The sequence below is a fragment of the Myotis nattereri genome, assembly GCF_964212035.1.
Source record: "Myotis nattereri genome assembly, chromosome: 1".
Lineage (NCBI taxonomy): Eukaryota > Metazoa > Chordata > Mammalia > Chiroptera > Vespertilionidae > Myotis > Myotis nattereri.
The window spans coordinates 7,307,587-7,331,583 of NC_138075.1; the positions used below are offsets into that span (position 1 = coordinate 7,307,587).

Consider the following 23,997-nt stretch of genomic DNA (forward strand, 5'->3'; position numbering starts at 1 on the left):
CATTATTCCTGTAGCACCTGTTGAAAACAGATCTGTGCCCTTATGCCTCTGTGGATTAAATATGTGTAGGTCTGTTTTGTACTCTCTCTTCTGTTCCATTGCTCTCTTTGTCTATATTATCACCAATACTCCATTGTTTTTATTATTATAATCTTATGATGAGTCATGAAATTGGGTAGTATAAGTTTTCCATTTTTTTTTCAAAATTATTTTGACTATCCTAGTTCTTTGCATTTTAATTTTAAATTTAGAATCACTTTGTATATTTCTACCCCAAAATGCCTGTTTGAACTCTGAATGATATTGCATTTACTAGTACTCTACAGATCAATTGGAGAGAGAATGGAATTCTTAACAATTTTGAGTCTTCCAATCCATGAACATAGTATACTTCTCCATATATTTGTATTATTTGACTTCTTTCACCAGTATTTTCGTTCATTGTACAGCTCCTTTACATTTTTTGTAAGGTTTACCCCTAAGTATTTATATTTGTATGTTATTGGAAAACATTATACCCAACAACAGCAGAACACACATTCATTTCAAGAGGTTTATCAATTTTGTTGATCCTTTCAAAGTACCAGATTTTTTGTTTCATCAATTTTTCTCTATTTTTTTAAAATTATTGATTTATTTTCTTATCTTAGTTATTTCCTCTGCTTAAACCTTGGGTTTAATGTTCTCTTCTTTCTGTAGTTTCATAAAGTAGAAGTTGAGGTGATTGTTTTGAAATCTATATTTTTTTCCATCATAGGTGTCCAGTGCTGTTAATTTCCCTCTAGGTTTTGCAGCTACATTACATAGCTGTCAATGCATTGTTTTTCATTTTTCTTCAGTTAAAAATACTTTCTAATTACCTTTTTTTTAAATTTCTTTGTGGTCCATGGATTATTTAGGAATGCTCTTTAGGCTCCAAATCCTTGGGAATTTTCCAAATATCTGTTAGTGATTTCTAACTTAACTCCATTAGGGTCACAAAACACACAGTTCATGTTTAAATCCTTTTAAATTTATTGAGATTTGGTTGATGTCCTACAGTATGATCCATTTTGGTAAATGTTCTGTGAGCACTTGAAAAGAGTGTGTATTCTGCTGTTTGTTGGGCGTAATGATCTACAAATGTCAATTACATCAAGTTGATTGATAGCATTATTCAAGACTTCTCTACCTTCTCTGAAATTTCTATTTGTTCTATTAGTTAAGAATGGCTGGTTAAAATTTGTGACAATGAGAATAGATTTGTCTTACTTACTTTTAAAGTTCTATTAGTTTTCCTTTATTTCTTTTGAAGGTCTGTTATTAGGTACATAAACATTTAGGGTTGTTATGTTCTCCAGATGAATTGACTCTTTTATTGAAAAGACCCACTTTGTCCCTGATAATATTCTTTTCTCAGACATCTACTTTGCCTGTTATTACCATAGGCATTCCTGGTTTATTTGATACCGTTAGTTAGCATGGTGTATCTTTTTCCCTCTTTTTACTTTAACCTATTTGTGTCTTTATAAAACATGTTTCTTATCGGCAGCATTTAGTTGGGTATTGACCGTGTATTTTAATTCTACATATCAATCTTTTCCTATGAAGTGGTTTAGTGTTCCTGTTTTAATTTAGTATAATTATTTTTAAAATATTATTACTCTTATAAACTATATTTTTATTGATTTCAGAGAGGAAAAGAGGGGGAGAGAGAGGTAGAAACATCAGTGATGAGAGAGAATCATTGATCAGCTGCCTTCTGCATGCCCCACATTGGGGATCGAGTCTGCAACCTGGTATGTGCTCTGACTGAGAATCAAACTGTGACCTCCTGGTTCATAGGTCGACGCTTAACTACTGAGCCGCCCCAGCCGGGCTAGTGTAATTATTGAGTTAGTCGGGTTTAAATCTATCATCCTGCTGGTTTTCATTTGTTACATCTATCCTTTTTGACATTTTTTTCTGTCCTCTCTTTCTCTTGGATTAATTCAGTATTTTTAATGATTTCATCTTGTCTTCTTTGTTGCTTTATTATCTGTGGCATTGTGTCGTGCTTTATTTTTTGTGGTTGCTTTAGAGTTTATAGTATACTTCTTTACCTTATCAGTCTGCTTTCAAATCATATTATATCTCTTATTGTATTGTATAAGAACCTTACAATATACAAATTTTCAACTTTTCTCCTCAGGGTCTTTGCACTGTTGCTGGCACATATTTTCCTTCCACATATATTAAAAATTCTACAATACTTTTTTTTTCTGGAAACAGAAAATTATTTAAAGAATATTTTAATAATCAAAAAGTATTTTCTATTTCCTTATATATTTACTATGGTACTGGAGGCCCGGTGCAAGAATTCATGCACCTGTGGGGTCCCTTGGCCTGGCCTGTGGGTTCAGGCCAAAACCGGCTCTCCGACATCCCCTGAGGGATCCCGGATAGCGAGAGGGTGCAGGCCAGGCTGAGGGACCCCACCAGTGCACGACTGGGGCTGGGGAGGGACCTGGGAGGTTGGCCAGTGGGGGAGCGTTCGCAGGAGGACTCCAGGGCATGTCAGGCCCATCTCACTCAGTCCTGATCGGCCGGACCCCAGCAGCAAGCTAACCTACCGGTCGGAGCGTCTGCCCCCTGGTGGTCAGTGCACGTCATAGTGACTGGTCTACCTGTCGACTGTATGCCCCCTGGTGATCAGTGCACAACATAGCGAGCAGTTGAGTGGCCTTAGCATACCAATAGCATATTATGCTTTGATTGGTTGAATGGACGACCGGACACTTACCATATTAGGCTTCTATTATGTAGGATTTCTATTCCTTTTCATTATTTTGTGTAGATTTGGGTTTGGTATAATTTCCTTTCTACCTTAAGGACTTAAAATTTTTGTTTTCAACAGTCATGAATATTTCAAAGAACTTAATTGAAAAAAATGGTCTTTTATACTTACTTATCCAATTAGATACCATATACCTTGCTTTTCCTTCACTCCTGAATTTCCAAGTTTTCCTCTGGTATTATTACTCTTCAACCTGAAGAATTTCCTTTAGCATCTGTTGATGCTAAACAGAACAGATCTGTTGATGACAAATTTACTTATTTTTTTTTTCCATCTGTCAAAATTGGTATTTTGCCTTTATTCCTAGAGGGTACGTTTGCTGTCTATAAAATTCTGGGTTGGGCACTCCTTTCTTTCACCATTTTCAATGTTTTCCACTTTTTTTTTTTTTTTTTTTTACTTCTATAGTTTCTGATAAGAAATCCATAGCATTTCAAATTATTTTAATGTAATGCTTCATTCCCCACTTCTACCCCCACCCATGAGGTGGTTTCAATATTTTTTTCGTTGAGGTTTTTAGAAGTTTGAATGTGTTGGGGCTTGGTGTTTTCTTTGAGTTTATCTTTTTATGGCTTGCTGAGCCTCTTGACTCTAAATTTATGTCTTTCACCAAATGTGGGCACTTTGGTCAGTATTTCTGCAAGTATAGACATATAAATTGACATACACACGGACGTATACATGCACTGCTCCACTGACAAAAATGTTTAACCTTCTGATATTATCCCACAGGTCCCTAAGACTTTGTTCATTTCTGTTTCTCTACAAGTTCACTGAGTTTTTTTATTTCCCGTTTTGTTATTGGGCTTATCCCATGATTAAAAAAAATACTTTCAGTTCTAAAATTTCTATTTAAAAATATAATTCCTGGCCCTAGCCGGTTTGGCTCAGTGGATAGAGCATCGCCATGTGGACTAAAGGGTCCTGGGTTTGATTCTGGTCAAGGGCATATACCCGGGTTGCGGGTTCAATCCCCAGTGCAGAGCATGCAGGATGCAGCTGATCAATGATTCTCATCATTGATGTTTCTATCTCTTTCTTCCTCTCCCTTCCTCTCTGAAAACTATAAAAATATATTTTAAAAATTATATATATATAAAACTATAAAAACATATTTTAAAAATTATATATATATATATATATATATATATATATATATATATTTCTGTTTCTCTGTTGAGGTCATCTATCCATTTATTTCAAGAATGTTTATCTCATTGAGGATTATTATAATAGCTGTTTAAATGTGTCTGATAATTCCAAGATCTGGATCATTTCAGGGTTGGCAATGTTTTATTTTTCTCATGGTTACTGCTTACATTTTTCTGGTTCTTTACATGTCAAGTAACTTAAGAACACATCCTGCAGATGTTTAGCATTATATTGTCAGATCCTGGGTCCCGTAAAATCCTGTGGAGAATAGTGATTTGTTTGTCTCAATGGGCAACCAACCCTGTTAGATTCAGGGAGCAAGTGTTTCTCTCCTTTTGTGGGCAGTGGTTCCACTTCAGTAAGGGGTTAGCTTCAGACTTAGGCAGTGGTTCTGTGGCACTTCCCTACTTAAAGCTTGAGCTGTGCTTCTTGGACTGTGTCACACACCGGTAGCTTAGGGACTGCCCTGGGTTGCGTATCAGTTCATACACAGAATGAGAGGGTTCCCTTCTCACCTCTCTCCTCTGCGGAGTTTCTCCCTCACTCTCTGTCTCCCCAGGGCCTGGTTCTTCATCCCGGAGAGACGGAGTTCTCCCCAGGGTTAACCTTCTGCTGTGCCACATGGTGGCCACACTGGGATCCCTCCCACGGCAAACTGACTAATTTTGGAGAAAATAGTGGAAAAAACAGCGTGGATTTCCCTGTTACTGGTTTTACAATAAGGTCACTTTTCCCCGGTTCTTTGGTTCAGATTCTCTCCTCTGGGTTTCAGGTACTGGTACTGTAGGCCAGAGCAGTGTGGTTCTGCTCCGGGCAGGGCTGGGAGAACGAGACGGACATCGTTCTACAATTTCCAATGTTCTCTGGCTTACAGAGACACCCCCCCCTTTTTTTTTTGTCTCTTTGGCCAGAATGGTGGATTTATTTCAGAATTTTTGCCACTATTATAATTCCTAAAATCAGTCAGTCTGTGAGTCAGTGTCAGCAATTAAAACATGCTCCCCCTCCCAAATATAAGTAAAAACCCCAAACTGAAAATCCCACAGACTTAAAGCCTCACTTGCCATATTGGTTTTTCTTCACATTTCGACTTCGGCCCCCTAACCCACCTGCTATTACTTTTTAGGCTTCAGGCTTGCATTGTGCATTTTGTCCAGAGTTCTTACTTGTAATTTGTGATAGAGGGTGAGAGGCCATTGTGGGCTTATTCCATTTGGGGTTCAAACTAGATTTTGTTCATTTAAGAAAGTCAGCCTTTCCCCCTCTCTAGTATGGTCGGAATAACTTCCATTGCTGTGCTCTTCTGGTTCACTAATGTTTCCTCTTGCCGCGTCTCATCTGACGTTAATCCCACTCAAGGTATCTTTCATCTTAGCACTGTGTGTTCCATGTCTAGAAGGTCCTTGGGGTTCTCCTCCATCCTCCATGCCTCACTGAGCATGACCAGTCTCTCCTCTACCTTCGTAAACAGGTGCTATGTGGTTATAACAACTGTCGCCATGCCCAGGTCTGTCATCTGTTACTTGCAGATTTAGCTGGTGAGAGACAGAATCTGAGGCTGTGGTTGGTCGTTGTTCCTAGGCCCCTTCCACGGTCACAGCTAGGAAATGGTTTTGTTGTTAAGAAAAAATGCATCATTGGTAGTACTGGTTTTCCCCATTCAGATTTAGGATTACAGAACTTTCCTTTGGCTTCTTTGCTTTTATATTTTTTTTTATTTCTTTTACACGGAAAATTTTTATTTCTGTCTCTCTTAACACAATTTTTTTGGTATATTGACACTAGCAATTTCATGACTGAAAACAGTTAAAGATTTCTCTCAGTTCTTTTTGTCCACAGTGCATATCCAATTAGGGTTTACCATCAAATTACTGTTCATAATGTATATTCAACTAAGGACCTACCATTAAATTACTGTGCTTTCACATCTCCCAAAATAAATTCTATTTATGTGATTAAGCTACTAGCTCAATTCTTGGTTTGTTTCATTTGCTTAATTTTTCTTTCACATTTTAGAGACTGTTTTTTAAGTTAATTTTGTTGTATAATGTTATAAAATATGTACATTGTTCTAGAGAAGGGATTGGAAAACTACAGCTCTTGTGTCCAGTTTGGTTTACATTTTTAAACGGCTGTCACACACACACACACACAAACACACACACACGCCACAGTGACTGTATGGGGCCCATAAACCCTAAAATATTTACTGTTTGGCCCTTTACAGAAATTTGCTAACTTCTACCCCCAACCCGTTCCTCCATTTCATTCTCTGCCTCTAGACAGCGGTTCTCAACCTGTGGGTCACAACCCCTTTGGGGGTCGAACAACCCTTTCACAGGGGTCGCCTAAGACCATCAGAAAACACATATACAATTACATATTGTTTTTGTGATTCATCACTATGCTTTCATTATGTTCAATTTGTAACAATGAAAATACATCCTGCATATCAGATATTTACATTACAATTCATAACAGTAGCAACATTACAGTTATGAAGTAGCCACGAAAATAATTTTATGGTCGGGGGTCACCACAACATGAGGAACTGTATTAAAGGGTCGCGGCATTAGGAAGGTTGAGAGCCACTGCTCTAGAGTCTAGAGGCTGACTTATTCCTTTACTTACTTTCTGATTTATCTTCCTACTGCTTTTAATGTAAGCAGACACATACATATATTCATAGCGTCTCTTCGAGTTCCTTCCCACCTGCTTTTCTCCCTGAGCAGCGACCCTGGAGGTCACCCCACAGCAGGCAGGGAGGTAGTCCTCCCTTCTCTGCCAGCTGCTGTGCTGGGCTTTATTTAACCGGTTCCTTCCTGGTGTTTATTTCGGTTCCTCTAATTTTTTTATTCTTAAAGTTGTGGGAGTTTGGCCAGCGTCGCTTCGGGACTGGTCCCTGCGGGGACTGCAGGTCAGGCAGGGGGCGGAGGACGAGTCATGTGCCACTGCCGGTGGCCCCGGCTCTCTGCCCAGGGATCGCATCACTCACACTTCTCTCACTAATGCCCACGGCCACCTAACGAAGAGTGTGGCCAGACGTTTGGAGTTTGCTCATTTGATAGGTGAGGAATATCTTTGTGTCATTTAAATGGTCATTTCCAATGAGCAGGGGCAAAGGACCAACTACATTTCCTTTTATTGACCTGTCTGTTCACTTTTCCTGCTCACTTTTTTGTGGAACTCTTGGTCACTTCCATGTGTTTTTAGAAACTGTTTTTAGGGATAGTGACCTTTGCTTCTAATATAAGTTGCAAATATTTCTCCCATTTGTCTTTTTCACTTATTTCCTTGTTTTTATGGCACGCCACAGTGACGATGATGATGATGATGATGATGATGATGATGATGATTTTCCTGTAGGCAAATCTACCCATCTTTCATCTTATTGCTTCTGGCCCTGGAGTCCTAGCCAGGAGGGTTTCTCTAATCCCAGACTGTGGAAAAGTCAGTCATCTTTTCTTCTCATGTTTTTGTAGTGTCTTTTTAAAGTTCTGGTCCTTTTCACATTTACTGACAGCGCACTCTCCGTGCACACTGCTCTGTGTTTGGCCACTTTCCCTGTGTGAATTTAAGCCGCAGAAAGGGGCCTTTACCCACTCCTCCAGTTTGCCAGCGTTGCTTCAAGACCGGTCCCTTCAGAGGGCGGCTGCAGGTCAGGCACATGGTGGAGGACAAGTCATGTGCCTGACCCCCATTTGTGTATCCACTCATCCCCTGGTGCAGATACTCATTCAGTACACCCTGCCGGTGCAGAGACCCCTGGCATCGCAGCATTTGAAAGAGATCAGCATGTGCATTTTCAGGGAGAAGGAATTGAGATGGCGGGGGGCGGGGGGGGGGGCACGGGATTTGCCAGGGACTCTCGGCTCCATCCTGGGGACTCGCTCCTGCCGGCGGGGGGAAGGGAAGGTCCATGAGTGTCTGCCGTGTGGTGGCCACCGAGCCAGCCTACCACCTCTGTTTACTCCCAAGCCACAGGTCCTGTCATTGTCCCGCCTTCAGATGTGGGCCTGAAGCATGGAGAGGCAAGTTGCTTGCTCAAGGCCCTGCAGCCAGTACTAGGCCGCCAGGCTCCAGTACCCGGCATCTGCCTCCCCCGGGGAAGGCGAGGCCCTTGCTAGCCTTGCCAGGGATGTGGCATGGAGCCCAGTCGCACTGCCCTCCCCTCCTGCCCCACCGTGGCCTCGGAGCTCCTTGGAGAGTCAGTTTGCCTGTGACTGTGTGTCCCAGTCATTGGCACTCCCTGGGCGTGAATGCTGTCTCCGGCGCCTGCTGGAGCTGGTGGCAGCAGCTCCGTGGGCGGTGCCTCAGCCCCAAGTGCCAGCAAGTGCTGGCAGCCAGAGGCTGCGCTCACTACTTTTCAAGTTGTTCTTTTGTTCATTCATCCGTTTGTGTATCCACGCATCCCTCATGCAGATACTCATTCAGCACACCCTGCCGATGCCTGCAGCCTGCCGCCCCCGTGCTGGCCGGGGCGCCCCAGGTGTGGGACAGATGTCTGTCCCCAGGGGCTCAAGTCCTGGTGCTGGGCAGGGGCCGGGAGCCCAGAGCAGTGTCTCCCTCGCCTTTCCTTCAGCTTTGGGTGCGGTGAGGGCAGCTGGTGCCCGCAGTGCTGAGAGGCAGGCGCCAGAGACCAGACCCCGAGAGGGAAGGGCTCCCCTGGGCACACGTGTCAGCCGCCCAGCCTGGCCCACGCCTCACCTGCACCCCGACCTCACGCCCCTTGAAGAGGCTGGGGCCCAAGGAAGGGTAAGTGAGCCCTCGGGCGGACCCCCGGAGCCCAGCCCTCAGGTGTGTGGGGGGCACGCAGCTGGCGGGTTTTCGGGCATCAGGTGGCTTTCATCAGCACTGACTGCGCCATGACCAGCCTTCCCCTCTCCTGGCGCCCTAGGCCTTGGCCCCGAGGTGCTTCCCAGCGAGGCGGGTTGCCAGGGCGTCTGGGAGGCTCCCCGTGGATCCAGCTAGTTAGGCCCGGAGCCCCCCGGCCCCGGCTGGCCGCGCCAGCTGTCGGTGTGATGACAGTTGCCATAAAACCCACCAACGAGACGCGCGTGCGGCTCCTCCGCGGCCGGTAAATCACGTTCCGGGCCATCGCTTCCCAGGGCAGCCGCTGCCGGAGCATTGGCGGGATCGCCCATCACACGCCCTGCTCCCAGCCCTTGGAGTTTATGGCGCCTCATGAATCGGGCCATTTCCCTCCTTCGCCGGAATCGTCCGGAACCGCGGGCTCGTTCTCCTGGGAAAGGTGGGCTTGGCGGCGGGCGGTGTGCGGGTGGGCGCCCGGCGGCTCTGGACTCCCATGCCAAGGCCCGGCTCCCGCCTCTCTCTGGGCCCTCCCGCCGCCAGTGGCTGGCACTGAACAGGCACTGGGTGAGTGGCAGGGGCCCTTCTCCTCCTCCACCCCCTCCTGGGTCAGTGTATGTCCCGGGGGGCGCCTGGGGACCGAGGTACTGCCGTGGGGCGAGGGGCTGAGGTGCAAAGGCTACCCCTGCCCCCAGGGGCGGCCAGTCCTGCCTGTGCAGCGTGTGTGCATGCCCGTGTGGGTGCCCGTGTGGGTGCCCGTGTGGGAGCCCGTGAACGGCCTGTCTCTGGCTGGTGGGGCTCGGGGCTGCTGCTGCCCCCACAGCTGGGGAGCGGGGAAGCGTCTCCGTGCACGAGCCATGTCCAGGGACACAAGTCCAGCCGCACTTAGCCTCTCTAGGACGTGCTGCCCGGCCATCTCGGAGCCGGAGCCCATGAGAGAGGCTTCGGGAAAGGGGGGGGGGGCAGAAGGTGGGCAGGCCCCAGGTGGCCCAGGCGAGGGAGGCAGGGGATGTCTGGGGGGGCGGGGGTTGGAGGGGGAATGGCTCAGGGGATGGGAGGAGCGGATGGATTTGGACCCAGTAAAGAGGTTACTTAAGAGCCAAGGTGAGGGGGCCTCCCCATCATCCCTTCCCTCCCCCTCCTTCCTTCCAGGGTCCTTCCTTCCAGAGTAGATTCTAAACACGCCTGGGGTGGCACTGCCCTGTGATGGAAGGATGTGCAGGCTCAGCAGCGCAGATGTTGGGGGCGCCACACCCTCCCAGGCCCTAGGCCGCTGCCCCAGCCCCAGACTGGGCAGGCACGGGCCTCTGGTCAGCAGCACAGCCGCTGTGCCTCCTGGCCCACCTGGCTTCCTCCCCATCCCACACTCGGGGGGCTCAGGACCCTGGGGAGGCAAGTGGGCTTGCGGTGCCTAGGGAGGGAGGGAGGGAGAGCAGCAGGGATGCCCTCTCTTCTGCCCCAGACCACCCCTCGGCTTCAGGGGCCCACCCAGAAGTCGCCCTGCCTGGGGGCTGCTTCTGAAGAGGCTCCAAGAAGAGCAGTCATTGGTCGCCCACCCTCCCAGGAATGTGTCCCCACACTTACCCAGGCAGGAACTGGCCGGCAGGAGACTGGGGTGTGGGCCCAGGGAAGCAGCTGGGCTGGGAGAAGCTCCTCCACTCCTGGCCTGTGGTCTTGGCAAATCCCTGCATCTCTCTGAGTCTCAGTGCTCCTCATCTGCAGAATGGGTCTCTAAGCCCCCCTCTCCCCGCTCCAGTCTAAATTGGATTGATGGAGTGCTGCATTTAATGGGAATTTGACATACAGACATTTGAAAGAGGAGGATAGAAAAGTCTGCAACATTTGAGAGGCTGTGAATTCCAGTTTTTTAAAAAATTGTCAAGATGGCTCAGTGTTGGGCTGCGGTTCAGGCGAACTGTCCATGTGGTGGCCGCATGGTGGCGCCCTGGGAGCTGATGAATAGGCGGCCAGGGCGGCAGGCAGGCCAGAGGCGCAGGGCCTGGCTGCAGTTTCAAGTAGAATCTATCCTGAGTTTGTTAAGTGGAGGCTCCTGTTAGTCTCCGCCCCACACCTGTCGCTGCCAAACCAGTTGTGTTAGAACAGCAGGTGAAGGTGATAAATGCTCTGAAGAAAGCAGAACAACTGCTGGATACTTAATCACATTAGTTTACGAGGCAGGAGGCTTTGGAATATTGGCGATGATGCTAAGATAGAAAAATGTCTTTACATCATAGATATACAAAGGATCATACTAGAATATTATGAAAGACTGTGTGCCACCGAATTCAATAACGTAGAAGAAATGGATTGGCTCCTAAACATATCTAACCTTCCTAGACTAAAACATGAAGAATTGGAAAATCTAAATAGACTGATCAGCAGTGAGGAAATTGAAACAACCATCAAAAAATAAAAATCCAGGACCAGATGGCTTCACTAGTGAAATCTACAAAATTTCAAAAAAGATGTAAAGCCTATTCTTCTCAAACTCTTACAGAAAATTGAAGAAGAGACACTACTTCCTAACAAATTCTATGAAGCCAGTATATCCCTGATACAAAACCTGGCAAAGATAACACAAAAGAAGAAAACTATAGACCAATATCTCTGATGAATACAAATGCAAAAATCCTAAACAAAATACTAGCAAATCAAATACAACAGTACATCCAAAAAATAATACATCACAATCGAGTGGGGTTTATTCCAGGGGCACAAAGATGGTTTAACATATGAAAGTCAATCAGTGTAATAGGCCATATTAACAAAAGAAAGGATAAAAGTCACGTGATCTTATCAATAGATACAGAAAAAGCATTTGATAAGATACAACATTCATTTATGATTAAAACACTCACTAAAATAGTAATAGGAGGAAAGTACCTCAACATAATAAAGGCCATATATGATAAACTCTCAGCTAATATCGTACTCAGTGATGAAAAACAACATTTTTTCTCTAAGATCAGAAATAAAACAAGGATGTACACTCATCACTCTTATTCAACATAGTGCTGGAAGTCCTAGACAGAGGAATAAGGCAAGAGAAAGAAATAAAAGGCATCCAAATAGGGAAGTAAGATGTCAAACTGTCACTTTTTGAAGGTGACATAATTTTATATATAGAAAACCCTGAAGACTCTACCAGAAAACTATTAGAAACAATAAACAAATATAGTCAAGTTGCAGGATACAAAATCAGTTTCCAAAAATCTATTGGCTTCCTGTATACTAACAACAAAATTTTAGGAAAAAAAAGAAGAAAAATTCCTTTTGAAATTGTAACCAAAAGAATAAAATACCTAGGAATAAATTTAACAAAGAATGTGAAAGACCTATATACTGAAAATTACAAAGCATTATTAAAAGAAATTGAAAAAGACACAACAAAATGGAAAAATATCTTGTATTCATGGGTTGGAAGAATCAACATAGTTAAAATAGCTGTATTACTCCAAGCAATATACAGATTTAAAGCAATCCCCATCAAAATCCCAATGTCATTTTTAAAAGAAATAGAATGAGAAATCATCAGATTTGTATGGAACCACAAAAGATCCTGAATAGCAAAGTAATCCTGAGAAAAAAGAACAAAACTAGAGGTATCAAGCTACCTGACTTCAAATTATACTACAGAGCCACGATAATCAAAACAGCTTGGTATCGGCAGAGAAACAGACACACAGATCAGTGGAACAGAATAGAGAGCTCAGCTTTAAAACCAAATGTACTAGTACATGGACAGATAATTTTCATATATATATATATATTATTGATTTCAGAGAGGAAGGGAGAGGGAGAGAGAGAGATAGAAACATCAATGATGAAAGAGAATAATTGATCGGCTGCATCCTACATGCCCCACACTGAGGATCGAGCCCACAACCCGGGCATGTGCCCTGACCGGGAATTGAACCATGACCTCCTGGTTCATAGGTTGACACTCAACCACTGAGTCACTGCAGCTGGGCTGGACAGATAATTTTTGACAAAGGAGCCAGACACACACAATGGAGTAAAGATAGTCTCTTCAATAAGTGGAGCTGGGAAAATAGGGAAGCCACATACAAAGGAATGAAACTGGATTGCAATTTGTCCCCATGTACAAAAATTAATTCAAAATGGACCAAAGACCTAAATAGAAGACCCAAACAATAAGTTACATAGAAGAAAATATAGGTACCAAACTTATGGATCTTGGTCGTAGAGAACATTTTATGAACTTGACCCCAGAGGCAAAGGAAGTAAAGGCAAAAATAAATGAACGGGACTAAAACTAAAAAGCTTCTGCACAGCAGAAGAAACTGACAACAAAACAAAGAGGCGGCCAACCAGATGGGAGATGATATTTGCAAACAGTAGCTCCGACAAAGGTTTAATTTCCAAAATATATGAAGAACTCATAACACTCAACACCAAACAAGCAACCAAGCCAATCACAAAGTGGGCAGAGGACCTGAAAACACTCCTCTCCCAGTAAGACATATGAAGAGCCAACAGGTATATTGAAAAGATATTCAACCCCACTGGCAATCAGGGAAATGCAAATCAAAACTACAGTGAGATACCACCTCACACCTGTTAGCATGGCCATTATCAACAAGACAAGCCATAACAAGTGTTGGCCCTGTGGTCTTGGCAAATCCTGCATCTCTCTGAGTCTCAGTGCTCCTCATCTGCAGAATGGGTCTCTAAGCCCACCCCCCCCCCCACCCGCTCCAGTCTAAATTGGATTGATGGAGTGCTGCATTTAATGGGAATTTGACATATATGATAAACTCTCAGTTAATATCATACTCCCTGATTGCCAGTGGGGTTGAATGTTGTTTTTGTTTTTTTCTTCTTCAGGTTTGTGTTTTTTTAATCGTTAAAATGTTTTATTGTCATTACAAGATAGTCAGCGCCACATTACGGGCACTGTGTTATTTCCTGCACTACTCTTGATCCCTGTCTCAAAGTAACGCGGCCTCCTCTACCCCGTTCATTCTCTGGCTGCCTGCGCAGCGAGCCATGTCCCCGCTGAGCAAGGCACTGTGACCTCGGGCTCTTTTTCCGGAGCACTTAAGGTAACTCAGAGTCCGTCAGTGAGTACGAGTGATGCCAACTGCTCCTGCCAGTGCCCGCACTTGACTACATAACATTTCAAAGACTCATCAACAGTAGAGATGGCAAAGGCCAGTTAGTTTATCAAACCTGCCAACTCTGCCAGCAGAAGCATGCAAAGGAAGAAATCCTACCACCTCATGCTATTTTAACAATGCACATTGCTAATAATCACAATTCTGTTTGGGTTTTTTTGTTTGTTTTTTGGTGTTTTTTTTTTTTGCATCTGTAAAAGGCATTTATTCTGAGAATCTAAAATCTGGACAGAGAATATTGAACTTTATAGAAAATGCCTACACAGGATTTTGTCATTTCTTCCCAATACATTAACAACCTAAGAAAGAGGAAAAAAACCTTTCAAACAATGTTGTTCCAGTTTGTCTGCAGTTATGTGATTTAAAATATCCCTGTTCTGTTGAGGTATGAGCTGCAAACTTTGGTAAAGTTTGTAGAAAAATTAACAAATAATTCCAAAAAAATAAAAAATAAATCCCTAAGTTATAGATTTCTTGGTACATAAACAGTAACTACAAAAAAATTCATTTAGAAAAAGTATTTATTTTAAAAACAAATTCCCTCTTGTAAATATCAATTGGTGAGTTGAAAATTCAATGTAAAGGAAGAACAAAACTCAACCTATCCCCAAACACTCACCCAGATTTGGGAAGAACTGGTTGGCCAATCTGAGAATCTGGTTGGCATGTTCAGTAATTCAGCGCTAAAAAAAGAGCCCCGTGTTTAGAAAGGAAGAACCAAAGGCACTTGAACGTGGGAAGCTGTGGGAAAAAAGGGAACCCTGTCCGCTGCTGGTGGGCAGGTAGACTGGTATAATCGCCATGGAGAGCAGTCTGGCGATGCCTCAAACCATTAAGAATAGAGCTACCAGATGACCCAGCAACCCCTCTCCTGGGGATATACCCCCAAACCTCAAAAACATGTCTTCACGTACATATATGCACCCCTCTATTCATTGAAGCATTATTTACGGTGGCCAAGACATGGGAACCACCAAAGTGCTCTGCAGTAGAGGACTGGATACGGAAGCTGTGATACGTGCACACAGTGGAATACTCCTCGGCCACGAGAAAGGATGAAACCGCGCCATTTGCAACAACAGGGAGGGACCTTGGGAACTTTATGCTAAGCGAAAGAAGTCAGACAGAAAAAGCTAAGAACCATGTGACTTCACTCATCGGTGGGATAGAAAACTGAAACTCGTGGACACAGACAGCAGTGTGGTGGCTGCCAGAGGGAAGGGGTGGAGGGAGAAGGGGGTCCTAATAGATGGAGATGGGAGATGTGACTTTGGGTGATGGGCACACGGTGCAATATACAGACCTTGTAACATAGAAACCCACACCTGAAACCTGTATGTTCATGTTGACCAATGGCACCCCAGTCAATTTAATATAAAAAAATAAAGGGAAACAAGGCTCTAAATAAATGAATAAATAAATAAGTAAGTAAATAAAACAGACTGCTGATAGCTCTGCTACCCTCTTGTACCCTTCAATTAGTTATGGGAATGAAAAGCCAAGCCTTGACCCCCTTCCCCTAATGTCTAAGCTAACCTGCACAATGGTTCTGGCTTTATGGTCTCCAAGAACTTTCACTGCCAGCAACACAGCTTCTACTCCAGGGCAATAGGCTGGGACTTTGTGAACTTGAATTATGTGCCGTCTTCAGAAGCAAGAATGGCTCCAGGTTGATGGACATCCCTGACGCCCCTTGGGTGTCCTTGGCTGGGCGCAGGCCCTTCCCTCAGCTTGCTGCTCTCTAGGGGACCAGTCTGACCGGGGATCATCACACCTCCCCGGGCCCCGCACCAATGGGCGTGGGGTGAGTGTGGGAGGGGGACTCTCCACGAGGAGGTGCTATCAGGCAAGGCTGTGGGAGGTGTGGGTAGGTCCTGCGCAGACAGACATTTTCCTGGTGGCATCCGAGGGCCCCCGGTCTCCCTGCAGCAGCCCCCAACTCCACATCTCGGGCTGCTGGGCCGGGCACCTTGTCCCACACGGCCCTCCCTAAGCCCCTGCCCTCTGACTCCCTGCGGAGGCCTGCCCAGTGCTCTTGGGCCCACCAGCCTGACAGGCGCCCACTCTTGCAGGTGGTGAGAAGCTACAAGGCGACCATCCAGCAGACCTTGGACATCCTCTTCCTCCAGGAAGGCTCTGAGTTTCTGAGCAGCACAGATGCTTCGAGCCGGGACTCTGCTGATCGTACCATCATTGCCTGGGATTTCCGGAGCTCCGCCAAAATCTCCAACCAGATCTTCCATGTGAGAAACCCTACTGGCATTGCTTTCTGCTTCAGCCCCGTGTAGCCCTCGGTTGTCGGGTCCCAGATCACTTCCTGTGGGAGACGGTTCAGTAGGCAGGATCTTTGCAGACAGATTGGCTGCCTGAAATTTCTCGGGCAGGGGAAGGCGAGTGTAAGTCCACTGGCTCCATATGACAGTATCTCCCTAACTGTCCTCCCACTCGTCCCCGCCCTGTCCAGCCACCCCACAGGGTGAGGGTGTGGAGGGGCAGCCAGTACAGATGGACTGGTAGACGGCCGAGCAGCTCGAGACACCCCTACCCTTTCTCGGCCACCCCAGCCAGCCATGGAACTCCGCCCTCCTTTGCTGAGTGGCTTTGGCAGGAGCTGTGACTCAGGAGTTCAAGCAGAGAAACTCGAGTTAGACCACCTGAATGATGGTCCTGGATCCACCACCGACAAACTGGGGGCCCTGGGCCCATTACTTAGCTGTTTGGATTCTCATTGTCCACTTAGAAAATTGAGGATGAGAATATTACTTGCCTCATAGAGTGGTTTTGAGAATTTAAAGAACACTTATTAAGGGTCTAGAATGGTGCCAGGTACAGGGATTGCTTCATAAATTACCTATATTATTACCATCATCACCACTGTCATTACCACTGTCATCTTCACCACCATCATCATCACCACCACCGCCATCAGACCTTGTCACATAGAAACCCACACCTGATAGTGATGAAACCCACATCATCACTATTACCACCACCACTATCATTACTAATCACCATTATCACTGTGATCACCACCACCATCATAACTATCACCATTATCACCACCATCCCTATCATTATCATCACCATCATCACCATCATCACTACTATCGCTATCATCATCATAACTATCACCATTATCACCATCACCCCTATCATTGTCATCATCACCATCATCATACCATCATCACCGCTATCACTATCATCATCATAACTATCACCATTCATTGTTACCATCATCACTATCATTATCACCACCACCACCACCACCACATCATCATCGTTTTAACTATCACTATCATCACCACTGTATCATCACCATCACTATCACCACCATCATCACCATTATCATTATCACCGCCATCACCATCATCACCACCACCATCATTTAAGATTTCAAATGAGCCGTGGCTAATCTCTTTGGTGCGCCCACCCTAAATTTAAAAATATGTGCCAGGTGCACACGCACACCTTTTCCTTCTCCTTGCTTTTCCCTTGTCTTCAGATGGTTCTGAGCGACGCTGAGCAGACCTGCCTGTAGACCTCACTTTAGGGTCCCGTGTAATCTCCTAGGACAGTGATGGCGAACCTATGACACGCGTGTCAGAGGTGACACGCGAACTCTTTTTTGGTTGATTTTTCTTCGTTAAGTGGCATTTAAATATATAAAATAAATATCAAAAATGTAAACTTTTGTTTTACTATGCTTGCAAATATCAAAAAATTTCTATATGTGACATGGCACCAGAGTTAAGTGAGGGTTTTTCAAAATGCTGACACGCCGAGCTCAAAAGGTTCGCCATCACTGTCCTAGGAAAAGCAGGCCGTGGGAGGAGAATGGGGGGCACGTCTGACCACTGGGGCTTCCTGCCTCCATCAGCCCCAGCGGAGAGCAGGGGAAGCGAGTGAGGTGGGTGGAGCGCTGCTAGCCTCAGCCGTCCCAGACTCACACCTCCTGGCCGGCAGCATCACGCGGGGAGCTCCTCACGGGGCCGCCACGGCATCAAGCCTCTGTGCGCACACTAGTCTGCAGCTGGGTATTATTAGTCTGACCGCTCCTGCGTTACCCTCTGAATTTGGGCAGCTCTTAGAACGTGAAAGGACAGGTGATGCAGAGAAGGGAGCTCCCGGGGGCGCTTCTGTGTGACTGAGCCCATCAAACAGTAGATGTCCCTGCCGGGTTTGAACACTGTTCTCATTTATCTTCTCACTTGATCATTTACCTCTTCACGGGCTGCATGTGGACTGTGTGGGGCCCTGCCCTGGGCTGCCCTGAGGGCCCCCTGTGGAATGGGGGGGATGGGCGTGCACATTCGTTCTCTGTTCCCGGGCAACATTGTACCACAGATGGGAGGCTTCCGCCATCAGCAGTGCGTCCCCACACATTTCTGAGGATAGCCGTTTGCCTCCGTACCCCTGGGCTGAATCAGGTGTTGGCAGGGCCTGCTCCCTCTGAGATGCGGGTCAGATCTATCCCTTGCCGCCTCACATCTGGTGGCTGCTGGTGACACTGGGCATCCCCCCCGAGCTCTACACCAGCATCTGCAGGTCACTCTCTGATCCAGGTTCACATCACCTGTGTGCATCTCCTCTCCCCGTGCCTCCCTTAGAAGGATACATGTGGCTGAATTTAGGCAAGAATACAGGGCAACTCCCCACATCAAGATCCTTAACTTAGTTACTTCTGCAAAGACATGCAAGGTGTCATTCCCGGGCCCTAGGAATTAGGACGTGGATACATTTTGGGGGGCCCTTTAAGATCCACCACAAGGGCCGTGGGCCAAGGAGCGCAAGTGGAGCCCCCGGAGCGAGCACAGCCCTGCTGGCACCATGATTAGCCCGGCGAGACCCTGCTCAGACTTCTGACCTCCAGATCTGTACGAGCCTAAGTTTGTGTGTTTCCAGCCACTAAATTGGCGGCAGTTGGTTACAGCAGCAGCAGGAAACTCATACCGACCCGAAGCCAAGGTCCGGGAGGAGGGCACACGGCCTGTGAGCAGAGCGCAGGGCGGCGGGCGTGTCTGCGGAGGCAGCAGGCACAGCCCGCATCCTTCTCCCTCTCTGGCCCGCTGTTTCTCAGGAGAGGTACACCTGCCCCAGCCTGGCCTTGCACCCGCGGGAGCCTGTGTTCCTGGCCCAGACCAATGGCAACTACCTGGCCCTCTTCTCCGCCGTGTGGCCCTACCGGATGAGCAGAAGGCGGCGCTACGAAGGGCACAAGGTACCGCTTACCTGCCCCCCTCACCCCCAGAAGGCTGAGCACTGGCCCCAGAGCCTCCCGCCACACCATGCCAGCCACGGACTTGGGGTCAGAGAGCACAGACCTCTGTCCAGTGGATTCTGTTTTCTGTTTCCCAGGTGACCACGTGCTGTGTGGCCTGGTGTCCACTCAAGGCCTGGGCCGTATCTGGCTCTGCCCGGGCCCCAGCTGCAGCGGGAAAGGTTTCCTCTGATTCCACTCATGTGGACCTGTCTCAGAGGCTAGGGGTGGGGCAGGACAGAGTCTCTAGCTCTGCCCCCTTTCCTCACTGAGACCTGCCTCCTGTGGGGGAGGGCCCTGGGCTGGGAGCTGTGCCTCCTGGGTACCACTGAGGTAACCGGTGCACGAGATAACCTGTGCACGGCCACACAGGACCCGCCTCGGGGGAGCTCGGGCTCTGCCTGCTGCTCTGCGGTGGGTGGAATGACCGCCACCGCGCAGGCGTGACGCGGGCTCCCTCGTGTCGCCCTTGCAGGTGGAAGGCTACGCGGTGGGCTGCGAGTGCTCCCCGGACGGAGACCTGCTGGTGACGGGCAGCGCGGACGGCCGGGTCCTGCTCTACTGCTTCCGCACGGCCAGCCGGGCGCGCACGCTGCACGGGCACACGCAGGCCTGTGTGGGCACCACCTTCCACCCTGTGCTGCCTTCCGTCCTCGCCACCAGCTCCTGGGAGGGTGACATCAAGATCTGGCACTGAGCCTTCCAGCGCAGCGCCCCTGGACAGACATTGCCGCCCGGCTCCCTGGGGTGGGGGGGACTAATGCCGAGGCTGGCGCTCCCCCCTGGGGTCCTCAGTTTCCTCTGAAGCCGGGCCAGCAGCCTTTTGTCTCGGTGGTGAGGCTGGGAAGCGAGCGCCCGGCACCCTGCTCGTGGCGCTCAGTAAATACGCGCGTTTCGCTGTTTTGTAGGTGACTTCAGCGATAAATGTGTGTTGGCAGTTCCTCTCACCGCCCCACTTGCGCCCGCTGGAGCTCGAAATGAGAAGCTGGGATCTGGAGAGGGGGCAGCCCCGCTCTGTGGGTCCTGAAGAGGGGGCCCAGGAAAGGGGGGCCCTGGATCTCAGGTCTGTCCTCGGGAACTCGGCAGAGCATGGCCGTCCACCCGTCCCACAGGGCCTAGGCTGGCCCAGTCTGCTCAGGCCCAGGCCCAGGCCCACTTCCTCCCCACGGAGCACGCCAGCTGGTCCCCGGGCTGCCCCAGCCCTGCTGAGTGTGCACGCTGCCCAGCCCAGGGCGTCTGCCGGGGGATGGAGTGATGTGGAGAAGGGCCGGGCCCTTGAGGAACTTCGAGGAGTCAGGCTGGGAAGACCCAGCTGCTGGGATCTGCGGGGCTGCTGAGCACTACACCCCACCAGGACTATTATTGGGGGCTGCCCCAGGAGCCCAAGGATCCACCCACGGGTCAGGGGGACTGCAGATGCCACGGCTCAGGGCAGAGGGGTCCCTGCAGCCTTGGAAGGCTTCCTGGAGGAGGCAGCTGGTGAGCTGGTGAGGAGGGCGTCCCAGCAGGGGAGTCAGTGAGGAAACACGGAGGACGTAAGGAGGAGGCCGTGGGCGGGTGGGGAGCTGCAGGAATGGTGGGCAACAGCCTCTCCCTGAGCCCGGCCCCAGGCCCAGCCTGCTGTCAGGAGCCGTCCTCACGTCCCTTTCTTTTTCAGGTTGGTACCCTTGAACCAACCAGAGCTCTGCCCGCTTCAGGCAGGGAGACATCCAGGCTCCCAGAAGCCACAGAGGCTGTTCTTAGTGCTGCGTGGGCTTGATCAACTCCGCCCCGAGGCCCAGCTGCCTGCAAGCCCCTCCCCTTGGCTAGGTGGCTCACTGGGAAGAATGGCAGGTGTGCTCTATGCCTCTCTCGGTTCCCTTCTCTGAACACTTTCTTCCAAAGAGCATTCTCAGAGGCTCACTCTGGTCCTCTGCCAGGTGGCGGGGAGTGCACCATTCGCCATGTGAAAGGAAGAAAGCCAACTTGAGAAAGTGTGGGGCAGGGATGAGGAAGTGTGGGCTGGGCCTGCCTCTCCTTCCTGGGCTGCGTGCTCACGTTTACTCGCTCATACGTCTGCACGGCCGGCCCGAGGCTGTCGTGGGGAAGAACCCCTCATCTGGAGGTGCCGGCGTGGCTCTGAGTGCTGGGCCCGGCCGTGGCTCTGTGTGCTGGGGCCCGGCCGTGGCTCTGTGTGCTGGGGCCCTGGCCGTGGCTCCGTGTGCTGTGGCCCTGGCCGTGGCTCCGTGTGCTGGGGCCCTGGCCGTGGCTCCGTGTGCTGGGGCCCTGGCCGTGGCTCCGTGTGCTGCGAGCCTGGCCGTGGCTCCGTGTGCTGGGGCCCTGGCCGTGGCTCTGTGTGCTGTGGCCCTGGCCGTGGCTCCGTGTGCTGGGGCCCTGGCCGTGGCTCTGTGTGCTGTGGCCCTGGCTGTGGCTCCGTGTGCTGCGGGCCTGGCCGTGGCTCCGTGTGCTGGGGCCCTGGCCGTGGCTCCGTGTGTTGGGGCCCTGGCCGTGGCTCTGTGTGCTGTGGCCCTGGCCGTGGCTCCGTGTGCTGCGGGCCTGGCCGTGGCTCCGTGTGCTGGGGCCCTGGCCGTGGCTCCGTGTGCTGGGGCCCTGGCCGTGGCTCCGTGTGCTGCGAGCCTGGCCGTGGCTCCGTGTGCTGTGGCCCTGGCCGTGGCTCCGTGTGCTGGGGCCCTGGCCGTGGCTCTGTGTGCTGTGGCCCTGGCCGTGGCTCCGTGTGCTGCGGGCCTGGCCGTGGCTCCGTGTGCTGGGGCCCTGGCCGTGGCTCCGTGTGTTGGGGCCCTGGCCGTGGCTCTGTGTGCTGCAGGCCTGGCCGTGGCTTGTGGAGCTCATGCTCGCAGCTCCGATGAGAGGGCCATAATCTGCTCTGTCCAGTTGAGGAAACCGCTGCTCGGAGGGCGGAGGGACGCACCCAGGGCCATCTGAGTCCAGAGCCTGTGCCTTTCCCCTCCCTTGGAGCCCCTTGTCCCAGCTGGGGCTCCGCATGGGACTGTCACCGTGGAGGGGCCCTGGGGGGAACTGGACCAGCGGCATCTGGGACTTGCCCAGACAGAGTCGCGTGGCCAGCTGGTGGCACCGTCCACTCTGCGCTGCCCGTGGGATTGAGGAGGAACACCCGTGGCAGGTAGGTAGATGGTAGGTGCACGGACAGGGTTCCCCTGGTGCGGCAGGATTCTGGGTGCAGGGAGAAGGGGGTTGGTAGAAGGGGGTGCCCCACACCAGGGCAGCTGGCTTTGGGGGCCGTTAGAGACAGCTCTGTGAGGCAAGGAGGGCACTTCAGGCTCTGAGGCGATGTGGGGCCAGACCCTGAATCTTAGAGGGGCCCTGGGCCAAGGCTGCGTAGCCCTTAGGGTTCTCAGCCTTGCTGCTGTGTCGCATGGCTGACACGGGGTGGGGGGCTGATGAGGCTCAGGCTCCCCATGGGAAGGCATCTGAGAGAGAACCCACTGGGTGCCAGGGGCTGCTCTCTTCCCCTCCGCCCTCCTAGTTGCCCCCAACCCTCCTCCCCCAGTCCAGTGAGGGTCGCTTCCTCCATCTGCCCATGGATAACAGCTGCTGAGCCTCTCCACAGCCCCCTCTGACTCTGGGAGGCTGCTTCCTGGGGTGAATCTGCTCCTGGGGGAGGCAGTTGGGGTCCTCTGGCCTCTGCAGAGGCGGGTCAAGGGCAGGGATGCTGGGATCACTGCCAAGGCCCCTCCCACTTGGGGTTGCCTGGCAAGAGGCAAACCCACCCCGGACAGTGAAGGTGGGCAGGCCAGGGAACTTGAAGGCCTGCACTGGGCCAGGTGGTCCCCAGTGGGAAGTGGCTGGCCCTGGAAGGAGGGACCATGAAGCCCCTGGGGAGGGGCCCCCATCCCAGGTCTTGAAGAACCTGTAAGAGCATCCTCAGGGCATCAAAGATAACCAGGCACCCGGAGAAATGAAGCAGCTTGGGCAGGGACCAAGGGAAACAGACCCCGCGGGTTAGAAGTGCCAGGCCAGATGGCGAACCGCTGTGCCCACTGAGTTTGAGGACCTGCCTCCAGGGAGTAGGACACTTAGGAAGTAGCCTCATGGGTTTGCCAAACCACCAGACAGAGCGCGTGGAATGGAGAACATTCACAGCTACAACGAAAAGCCCGTGACTGTTTGGTGGCCGAGTGGGCACGAGAGGAGCGGAGCAGTGAGGACGGTGCACACGGAGCATGTGGGTCAGCGAAGGGGGCCAGATGGAGGATGCAGTGAGGAGGAGGGGCGGGAGAGAGTGGGCAGGGAAATACCATCCAAAATAATACTTGAGAATGTTCCAGAACTGATGAAAGACCACCTGCAGACACAAGACTGCGAATTCCCGAGAAGGACAAATCCGTAAGCAGACGCATCTCCGGGCAACTGCAGAAAACCCAGCCAAAGGGAAGACCTAGGCAGATGACCCAGCAGAGGAACAGCCCGGGGTGGGGGGGGGGGGACAGGGCGGTGGGACCCTACCCCCGAGTGCAGGGAGAGTGGCCGCCGCTAACACGCTCCCCGGTGGGAGCGCCCTCCAGGACGTCTGCAGAGCAATGAAAACGGGGGTGTCTCACAGAGCCCCAGTAAAGGAGCGAGGTCGGACACACAGGAAAGGATGGGGTGCGCGTGTGGGAACACTGGCTGCCAGGGCAGTGGTCACGTCTAGCGGGTCGGGCAGTGGAGGAATTCAGACTTTCGACAGACACCGGTGGGGGGAGCTCTCGGGAGCCAGTCCTGGCTGCAGGGGGCAAGGGACAAGGACGTATGGGAAAGGACGGCACTGAGGGCCACAGGTCCCAGAGGTCAAAGGTCAGGGGGAGAAGAAAGGGCCCAAACCCGCA

General features: G+C 50.0%; 1 protein-coding gene across 4 annotated transcripts in view; it reads left to right on the forward strand.

Moving 5' to 3' along the window:
* The window catches only part of WDR25 (WD repeat domain 25), a 141,910-nt gene extending 121,832 nt beyond the window's left edge, over window positions 1–20,078 (forward strand). For all 4 annotated transcript variants that reach the window (XM_081090927.1, XM_081090929.1, XM_081090928.1 and 1 more), the window contains exons 5-7: window positions 15,987–16,157; window positions 18,992–19,132; window positions 19,647–20,078. In XM_081090927.1, coding sequence (XP_080947053.1) covers window positions 15,987–16,157; window positions 18,992–19,132; window positions 19,647–19,868 — 534 coding nt within the window. In that variant the 3' untranslated portion in view covers window positions 19,869–20,078. The remainder of the gene's footprint in view (window positions 1–15,986; window positions 16,158–18,991; window positions 19,133–19,646) is intronic.
* The last annotated feature ends 3,919 nt before the right edge of the window (window positions 20,079–23,997 follow it).